The sequence below is a fragment of the Aphelocoma coerulescens genome, unplaced genomic scaffold (assembly GCF_041296385.1).
Source record: "Aphelocoma coerulescens isolate FSJ_1873_10779 unplaced genomic scaffold, UR_Acoe_1.0 HiC_scaffold_143, whole genome shotgun sequence".
NCBI lineage: Eukaryota > Metazoa > Chordata > Aves > Passeriformes > Corvidae > Aphelocoma > Aphelocoma coerulescens.
Genome location: NW_027183494.1, coordinates 554,379 through 565,023, shown reverse-complemented (window position 1 = coordinate 565,023; position 10,645 = coordinate 554,379). Strand labels below are relative to the sequence as shown.

At 64.2% G+C, this 10,645-nt stretch overlaps 1 protein-coding gene across 1 annotated transcript; it reads left to right on the top strand.

The window, feature by feature from the left end:
- The first annotated feature begins 1,371 nt into the window (after positions 1–1,371).
- Positions 1,372–8,692, top strand: LOC138100822 (ephrin-B3-like). The gene is given in 6 exon segments (XM_068998686.1): positions 1,372–1,469; positions 7,425–7,530; positions 7,532–7,694; positions 8,096–8,188; positions 8,272–8,316; positions 8,421–8,692. Coding segments are annotated over 6 exon segments (777 nt in total).
- Positions 8,693–10,645: the final 1,953 nt, after the last annotated feature.

Genomic DNA, 10,645 nt, shown 5'->3' with positions numbered 1-10,645 from the left:
GGGACACCGAGAGTGGCACTGGGGACACCGAGAGCGACACTGGGGACACCGAGAGCGGCACTGGGGACACCAGCACTGACCCCTCGGGGGGTCACAGCCCCACTGGGGACACCAAGAGCGACACTGGGGACACAGAGAGTGGCACTGAGGACACCGAGAGCGACACTGGGGACACCGGGAGGGACACTGGGGACACCGAGAGCGATACTGGGGACATCGAGAGGAACACTGGGGACATCGAGAGTGACACTGGGGACACCGGTGCTGACCCCTCGGGGGGTCCCAGCCCCACTGGGGACACCAAGAGCGACACTGGGGACACCGAGAGGGACACTGGGGACACCGAGAGCGACACTGGGGATGCCAGCGCTGACCCCTCGGGGGGTCACAGCCCCACTGGGGACACCGAGAGTGGCACTGGGGACACCGAGAGGGACACTGGGGACATCGAGAGGGACACTGGGGACACCGAGAGCGGCACTGGGGACACCAGCGCTGACCCCTCGGGGGGTCCCAGCCCCACTGGGGACCCCCGGCTGTCACCCGCAGGCCCCGGTTGTACTAAAGACCTTGTGACTGTCACCCTCTGTCACCCGTGTGGCCATCGCGGGCGGGGGTGCAGAGCAGAGCTGCCCCACCCCCCCCTCGCCCCCCGCACCCCCAAAATCTTCCCCACCCCCCCCCCCCGGGGTGGTCCCCACCCTCCAATTCCGGCGTTGCCCCTTTAAGAGCGACCCCCCCCACCCAAAAAAAGGGGGCGGGGTCTGTTCCTAAGCAGCTTCACCGTCGCCATGGCAACGGCGGGGTGTGACGTCACCGTGGCCGCGGTGGGGTGCTGCTGCTGGCCACGCCCCCTTTCCTGGGGCCACGCCCCCTTTCCTGTGGCCACGTCCATCGCGGTGACCACGCCCACCCCCTTGGTCAGGTGGTGGGGGGTAACGGTGGCCACGCCCCCTCCTGGTGGCCACGCCCTCTTTTAGCCCGTTAATTGACTCCAGGCCACGCCCCCTTGACTGCCACGCCCTCCAAAGGCCACGCCCACCACAGACCACGCCCCCTTTTAAACTCCAAGCCACGCCCATTCCTATTCCCAACCACGACCACACCCACCCGTGGCCACGCCCCCCGACCACCCCACCCACCGGTGACCACGCCCCCTCCTCTCCAAGCCACGCCCCCCTCCGTGGCCACGCCCCTCCCAAGCCCCGCCCCCCCCCCCCGCAGCCGTCGCGGTCGCAGCCGGGGCGGCCCCGCGGGGACCCGGGTTCGAGTCCGGGCCGGGCCGGGGGTCGGGGCCGGGAGTGCGGGCGGGGGTCCCGCCGCTGCCCGGGGCCGGGGCCGGGGTCTGCAGCCCCCGGGGGCTGGGGGGCGATGGCGGGAAGGGCGGCGGCGCTGCTCGTGGCCGTGCTGGGCGCGGGGGCCGCGGGGCTGAGCCTGGAGCCGGTGGTCTGGCACACGGGGAACCGGCGGTGAGCGCGGGGGGGGGGCCGGGGAGGGGGGAGTGGGGGGGCTGAGGGGGGCTGGGGGGGCTGGGGGGAGCGGGGGGTCTTGGGGGGGCTTAGGGGGTTGGGGGAAAGCGGGGGGTCTTGGGGGAGTCTTGGGGGGACTGGGGAGAGCCGGGGGTCTTGGGGGGGCTGAGGGGGTTGGGGGGGAGCGGGGGGTCTGGGGGAGAAGAGGAGTTGGGGAGGAGTGGGGGGCCTGAGGGGGTCGGGGGGAGTGGGGGGTCTTGGGGGGCTGAGGGGAGCGGGGGGTCTGGGGGTTCTTGGAGGGGCTGGGGGGAGCCGGGGGTCTTGGGGGCTGAGGCGGTTGGGGGGGAGTGGGGGGTCTTGGGGGGGCTGAGGGGGTTGGGGGGGAGTGGGGGGGTTGGGGGAGCGGGGTTCTGGGGGGTCTTGGAGGGGTTGGGGGGGAGTGGGGGGTCTTGGGGGGGCTGAGGGGGTTGGGGGCGCTGGGGGGAGCAGGGGTTCTGCGGGAGAAGGAGAGTTGGGGAGGAGCGGGGGGTCTTGGGGGGGCTGAGGGGGTCGGGGGGAGGGTCTGGGGGAGAAGGGGAGTTGGGGGGGGAGGGGATTGAGGGGGTCTTGAGGAAATTTGGGGGTTCGCAGGGCTGGGGGGGAGCAGGGGGTCGAGGGGGTTGGGGGGAGTGGGGGGTCTGGGGGGGCTGAGGGGGGTTGGGGGGTGTCTGGGGGAGAAGGGGAGTTGGGGGTCCGGGGGGTTGGGAGGGAGCGGGGGGTCTTGGGGGGACCCAGGGGGCTGAGGGGGTCTCGGGGGGTCTTGAGGGGATTTGGGGGTTCGCAGGGCTTGGGGGAGCAGGGGGTGTGGGGGAGGGGTTGGGGGGGTCTGGAGGGGAAGGGATTTTGGGGGTCCGGGGGGTTGGGAGGGAGTGGGGGGTCTTGGGGGGCTGAGGGGGTTGGGGGGTCTGACGGGGGGGTCTGGGGGGTCTTGAGGAACCGGGGGTCTCGAGGGGATTGGGGAGTTCTGGGGGGGGGTCTTGAGGGATCTGGGGGGTTCTGGGGGGGTCTTGAGGGATCTGGGGGGGTCTGGGGGGTTCAGGGGGGGCTGAGGGGAGGGGGGGGGTCGGGGGAGTCTTGAGAGGGTGGGGGGGGGTCCTGGGGGCAGAGGGGACCCGGGGGGACCCCGGGGGTTTGGGGGGGTCCGGGGGGGCTTTTGGGGGGGTCTGGAGGGAGTCGGGGGGGGCTCTGAGGGGGTCTTGGGGGGTGTTGGGGGTGTTGTCACCCCCCCCCCCGGGCCACACTGGGGGATGGGGACACGGGGGTGACACCGGTGCGTGCGTGTGTGACACCGGGTGTGACGCTGTTGGTGTGTGGGTGACACCGGGTGTGACGCTGACGCTGTTGGTGTGTGGGTGACACCGGGAGGGTGGGGGTGACACGTGGGGGGAGGGACACCGGGAGGAGGGGTGACAGCGGGTGACACTCTGAGAGGTGACACTGCAGGGGTGACACGACAGAGCCGTGTGTGACACTGGGTGACACCGTGAGGGTGACACCGTGGCTGTGTGTGGGACACTGTGGGTGACACCGGGTGACACCGTGAGGGTGACACAGTGACACTGTGGCTGTGTGGGTGACACTGTGGGTGACACCGTGACACCACGGCTGTGTGGGTGACACTGTGGGTAACACCAGGTGACACCGTGAGGGTGACACAGTGACACCGTGGCTGTGTGGGTGACACTGTAGGTGACACCGTGAGGGTGACACTGTGGCTGTGTGTGGGACACTGTGGGTGACACCGTGAGGGTGACACCGTGACACTGCAGCTGTGTGGGTGACACTGTGGGTGACACCATGACACCATGGCTCTGTGGGTGACACTGTGGGTGACACCGTGAGGGTGACACTGTGAGGGTGACACCGTGACACCGCGGCTGTGTGGGTGACACTGTGGGTGACACCATGAGGGTGACACCGTGAGGGTGACACAGTGACACTGCAGCTGTGTGGGTGACACCGTGAGGGTGACACCATCACACCATGGCTGTGTGGGTGACACTGTGGGTGACACCGGGTGACACCGTGAGGGTGACACAGTGACACTGTGGCTGTGTGGGTGACACTGTGGGTGACACCGTGAGGGTGACACTGTGGCTGTGTGTGGGACACTGTGGGTGACACCGGGTGACACCGTGAGGGTGGCACTGTGACACTGCAGCTGTGTGGGTGACACTGTGGGTGACACCATGACACCATGGCTCTGTGGGTGACACCGTGAGGGTGACACTGTGAGGGTGACACCGTGACACCGCGGCTGTGTGGGTGACACTGTGGGTGACACCGTGAGGGTGGCACTGTGACACCGTGGCTCTGTGGGTGACACTGTGGGTGACACCGTGTGGGTGACACTGTGGGTGACACCATGAGGGTGACACCGTGAGGGTGACACTGTGACACTGCAGCTGTGTGGGTGACACTGTGGGTGACACCGGGTGACACCGTGAAGGTGACACAGTGACACTGTGGCTGTGTGGGTGACACTGTGGGTGACACCATGAGGGTGACACCGTGAGGGTGGCACTGTGACACGGCAGCTGTGTGGGTGACACTGTGGGTGACACCATGACACCATGGCTCTGTGGGTGACACCGTGAGGGTGACACTGTGAGGGTGACACCGTGACACCGCGGCTGTGTGGGTGACACTGTGACACCGTGGCTGTGTGGGTGACACTGTGGGTGACACAGTGAGGGTGACACCGTGAGGGTGACACCGTGACACCGTGGCTGTGTGGGTGACACTGTGGGTGACACCGGGTGACACCATGAGGGTGACACTGTAACAGCATGGCTGTGTGTGACACTGAGCGTGACGCTGTCACAGTGAGGGTGACACGGCGGGGGTGGGTGACACACTGAGCGGCTGTGGCACCGTCACGGGGAGGCGGCACTGGGTGACACCCGGGGTGTGTGATGGTGACAGCCACACGGTGACAATCACAGGGTGACAATCACAGGGTGACAATTGCAGGGTGACAGCCAGAGCCACACGGTGACAATCACAGGGTGACAATCACAGGGTGACAATCACACGGTGACAGCCACACGGTGACAGCCACATGGTGACAATCACAGGGTGACAATCACACGGTGACAATCACACGGTGACAGCCACATGGTGACAATCACATGGTGACAGGCACACAGTGACAATCGCAGAGTGACAATCGCAGGGTGACAATCACAGGGTGACAGCCAGAGCCACACGGTGACAATCACAGAGTGACAATCACAGGGTGACAATCACAGGGTCACAGCCACAACCACAGAGTGACAGGCACATGGTGACAATCACCTGGTGACAGGCACACAGTGACAATCACAGGGTGACAATCACACGGTGACAGCCACAGGGTGACAATCACCTGGTGACAGGCACACGGTGGCAATCACAGGGTGACAATCACACGGTGACAGCCACAGCCAGACGCTCTCCCCCCCTTGGGTGCCCCTGGCCCCGGGTCCCCCCTGCTGCGTCCCCTCCCCCCCCCCCCGGCCCCCCACAGAGCGGGTGGGGGAGGCGCAGCGGCGCCGTTGCCACGGTGACAACAACGGCTGCCCAACCCCGCGGGGGGGAGCCGGGGTGCCTGACGGGGGTGTCACCGTGTCCCCAAGTCTGGTACTGTGTCACCCTCCTGCGGTGTCACACGGTGTCACTCCTGTCGTGGTGATGGTGTCACACGTCCCTGCTGTGTCGACGCGTCACTGTGTCACCCCCGCTGTGTCACCCAGCCTGGGACAGTGTCACACATCCCCGTGTGTCACACACACACACACACAGTGTCACACACACAGTCACACACACAGTGTCACACATCCCCGTGTGTCACACACACACACACAGTGTCACACATCCCTGTGTGTCACACACACACACGCAGTGTCACACACACAGTGTCACACACCCAGTGTCACACACACACACACACTGTCACACACACACCCAGTGTCACACACACACAGTGTCACACACACACACAGTGTCACACACACAGTGTCACACACAGACACACTGTCACACACACACACCCAGTGTCACACACACACACTGTCACACACACACCCAGTGTCACACACACACAGTGTCACACACACACACAGTGTCACACACCCAGTGTCACACACACACACACTGTCACACACACACACACAGTGTCACACACACACACACACAGTGTCACACACACACTGTCACACACACACACACACAGTGTCACACACACAGTGTCACACACACACAGTGTCACACACACACCGTGTCACACACACACCGTGTCACACACACACAGTGTCACACACCCAGTGTCACACACACACACCCAGTGTCACACACACACACACACCCAGTGTCACACACACACACACACTGTCACACACACACACAGTGTCACACACACACACAGTGTCACACACCCAGTGTCACACACACACCCAGTGTCACACACACACACACAGTGTCACACACACACTGTCACACACACACACAGTGTCACACACACACAGTGTCACACACACAGTGTCACACACACACACACTGTCACACACACACACACACAGTGTCACACACACCCAGTGTCACACACCCAGTGTCACACACACACACACACACACTGTCACACACACACACACACTGTCACACACACACACTGTCACACACACACACACACAGTGTCACACACCGTCACACCCCTCGCAGTTTCCTGGCGGCCGGTGGCTACGTGCTGTACCCTCAGTGTCACACACCCAGTGTCACACACACACCCAGTGTCACACACACACAGTCACACACAGTGTCACACACACCCAGTGTCACACACCCAGTGTCACACACACACACACCCAGTGTCACACACACACAGTGTCACACACACACACAGTGTCACACACACACAGTGTCACACACACACACAGTGTCACACACACAGTGTCACACACACAGTGTCACACACAGACACAGTGTCACACACCCAGTGTCACACACACACACACTGTCACACACACACACACAGTGTCACACACACACTGTCACACACACACACACACAGTGTCACACACACAGTGTCACACACACACAGTGTCACACACACACAGTGTCACACACCCAGTGTCACACACACACCCAGTGTCACACACACACACAGTGTCACACACCCAGTGTCACACACACACCCAGTGTCACACACACACACACACTGTCACACACACACACTGTCACACACACACACAGTGTCACACACACACACACACAGTGTCACACACCGTCACACCCCTCGCAGTTTCCTGGCGGCCGGTGGCTACGTGCTGTACCCTCAGTGTCACACACCCAGTGTCACACACACCCAGTGTCACACACCCCGTGTCACACACACCCAGTGTCACACACACACAGTGTCACACACACCCAGTGTCACACACACACACACTGTCACACACACACACACACACCCAGTGTCACACACCCAGTGTCACACACCCCCCCAGTGTCACACACACACACACCCCCACTGTCACACACACCCCGTGACACCGTCACCCCCCTGGCAGTTTCCTGGCGGCCGGTGGCTACGTGCTGTACCCTCAGTGTCACACACCCAGTGTCACGCACACAGTGTCACACACACACACAGTTTCACACACACACAATGTCACACACACACCCAGTGTCACACAGTCACACACACAGTGTCACACACACACACACAGTTTCACACACACACAATGTCACACACACACACACACAGTGTCACGCACCCAGTGTCACACACACCCAGTGTCACACACACCCAGTGTCACACACACACACAGTGTCACACACACACACCCCCCCAGTGTCACACACACACACACACCCAGTGTCACACACACACACCCCCACTGTCACACACACCCCGTGACACCGTCACCCCCCTGGCAGTTTCCTGGCGGCCGGTGGCTACGTGCTGTACCCTCAGATCGGCGACCGCCTGGACCTGGTGTGCCCGGGGGGCGCGGCCTACGAGTACTACAAGCTGTACCTGGTGGGGGGGGGCGCAGGCGCGGCGCTGCCAGGTGCCCCCCGCCCCCACCCTGCTGCTCACCTGCGACCGCCCCCAGCGCGACGTGCGCTTCACCATCAAGTTCCAGGAGTTCAGCCCCAACCTCTGGGGACACGAGTTCCGCCGCCAGCACGACTATTACATCATCAGTGAGCCGTGACGTCAGCGCCGCCGGGGGGCGGGGCGGGGAGGGCGGTGACGTCATGGGGGGGGGGAGAGGGGCCGGGGGGGGGGGGATGGGGGGTGATGGGGGTGGGGAGGTGGAAATGGGGGGGGGGGGGGGGTTGGGGGTGGGTGTTGTCGTCGCGGGTGGTCCCTGGTGACGTCATGAGGGCGTTTCGGCGTGACGTCACCGCGGTGGTGATGTCATCGGCAGCGGGGTGATGCCGTGGGGAGGCGACAGCGGGATAGGACGGGAGTGACGTCACTGTGACGGCATCGGCGCCTGACGCGGCGGGGGTGTCATGGGGAAGCCCTGACGTCACGGGGGAGGCGATGACGTCACCGAATGACGTCACGGCCCCCTCCTTCCCCCCCCCCCCTTCCGCAGCCACCTCGGACGGGACCCCCGAGGGGCTGGAGAATCGCCAGGGCGGGGCCTGCCTGACCCGGGCCATGAGGGTCACCCTGCGCGTGGGACAGCGTGAGTGACCCCTCCCCTCCCCCACCCCGCCCCCACCCCTCCCCCACCCCACCCCTCACCCTCCCCTCCCCCCCCCCCCCCAGGCCCCGGCGCGGAGCCGCCGCTGGACCAGGACGGGACAGGTAAAGGTGGGGGGAGGGGCAAGGGGGGAGGGGGGGGGGGGCTTTGCCCACCTGAGCCCTCCCCCCTGACCCCCCCTCCGCCATCCCCTCCCCCCCCCACCCAGACTCAGCCAATCAGACGAGCCCGCCCGGGCCGGGCCCGCCCCCCGCGCGGGGGGGGGCGGTGCTGGGGGGCGCGGGGGGAGGGGCGGCGCTGCTGGCGCTGGTGGGGGCGGGGGGGGCCCTGTGGTGGTGGCGGCGGCGCCCCCGGAGACCCCCCAAAACCCCGCGGGGTGGGGGAGGGGCGGGGGGAGCCCGGCCCCGCCCCCACGGCCCCGCCCACCCCCTGCGCGAGCTGCCCCTCCCCCCCGCCGCCCCTCCCCCCGCCTACTACAAGGTATGAGGATGGGGTGGGGAGGGGGGGGGAGGGGCGGGACCCCAAAAAAAGGGGAGAACCCCCCCCCCCCAAAAAAAAAAACCCCAGAAGGACACGCCCCGCCCTGAAGCCCCGCCCCCCTCGGGGCGAAGCGGGTGAAGGAGCCCAAAAAAGGGAGGAATTTGCCCCAAAATGAATCCGCGGGGGGGGGGGAGGGGGGGGAGAACGCCGGGAGCCGGTGGGCGGGGCCTCAGCAAGGGGTGGGGCTTGGCCGGGGGGCGTGGCCCGGAGGGGGCGGGGCCCTCCCAAGGGGCGTGGCCTGAGCCACGTGTCCCGGCACGTGGGAGGGGCGTGGCCTGTTTGGTGGGCGTGGCCTCCGGGGTGGGCGTGGTCTCACCCGGGGGGGCGGAGCTTCAGCGGCTTTGAGGCGTCACCCCCGGGAAAAGGGGCGGGGCTCGGAATTGCTGCGCTCCCATTGGCCACCCATAAGCCCCGCCCACCCCTGGGGGGCGTGGTGGAGCTCTTTGGCCACGCCCCCAAAAGGCAAAGGGGCGGGGCTTTTTTCCCCCCCTCTCACAGCAACATGGCGGCCGCCGTCCCGACGTGCCGGAAGTGACGTCACGGCGACGGGGGAGGCGGGACTTCCTGCGTGACGCCCTGCGGGGGGGTGGGCGTGGCCTGCGCGTGCTCCCGCTGCTGATTAGAGCGTTGTGTGCAAAGGCTCCGCCCCCTTCCTGTCAATCAAACGCGGGGTGGGCGGGGCTTGGGGGAGGGGGGTGTTTGGCGCCCCCTGGAGGGCGTTGCCTTGGAGACCTGGGTGTGGCGCCCCCTGCCGGCTGCTGGTGCGCCCCCTCCCTTCCCGGAAGTGGGGGAGGGGCTGGAGGTGGGGGGAGGGGAGGGGTCACGTGCCAGGTGTCACTCGTGTCACCCCCCCCCCCCCCACCTTGAAGCCCCAAAATCCTCTTTTTTCCCCCCAAAAAAAGCCGGAATTTCCCCTTCCCGGCCTCCTCATTTTGGGCTCCAACCCCGTGGTTTTGGGGGCCGAATTCTCCAGGCCCGAGCCTCGATTTTAGGGTCGATTTTAGGGTCCCAAATCCTCCTTTTTGGGGGGAAAAAAGTCATTTTTAGCGCCCCGATGCCTCTTTTTGGACCCCCCCGAGCCTTCATTCGAGAAAAAGCCCCGTTTTGGGGTGAAATCCGCAATTCCTGCGACGCCTTCGAAGCTCCGCGTTTAACTTTTATCCGCCAGAGCTTCAATTCTAAGGCACCAAAAATCCCCATTTTTGAACCAAAACCTGCATTTTTTGGGGTTCAAAGCCCTCTTTCAGGGTCCAAACCCACGTTTCTGGGGTTAAAAACTTCAATTTCCGCTCCGAAGCTGCGTTTTTCCTCCTTCTGGAGGCCTGAACCCCCCTTTTAATGAGCAAACCTCCGGTTTGGGGCTTGAAATCCCTCGTTTGGGCCCCAAAAATCGGAATTTCGGGGCCTGAAATGGCATTTTTGAGGCCGTTTTGCAGCCTCTTCACTCGTAGGACCCAAATTCCCATTTTGGGGTTAAACCCCTCATTTTTAGGGTTCATTTTCCTTCTCTTTTTGGGTAGGAATGCGCAGTTTGAGGGTTCGAGCCCGAATTTTCGGGCCAAAAGCCGCCGGTTTAGGACCAAAGCTTCGTTTTGAGGGTTAAAACCTCATTTTTGGGACAAAAAAATTTCATTTTTAGTATTTCAGACCCCGTTTTTGGTGCCTAAAGCCCCTTTTTAGGGTCGAAAGCCTCACTTTTGGCTCGAGGCACAAGTTTAGGGTCCAATCCTTCTCCTAAAGTTAAAAACACTCATTTTTAGCCCCTGTTTTAGCACAAATCCCTCGTTTTTGGGCCAAAAGCTCCTTTTGAGCTCAGAAATCCTCATTTTAACGCCCATTCCTGCTCTTTTGGGGGTAGAAAAACCTCATTTTCAAGGTCAAACACCCCATTTTTAGGCG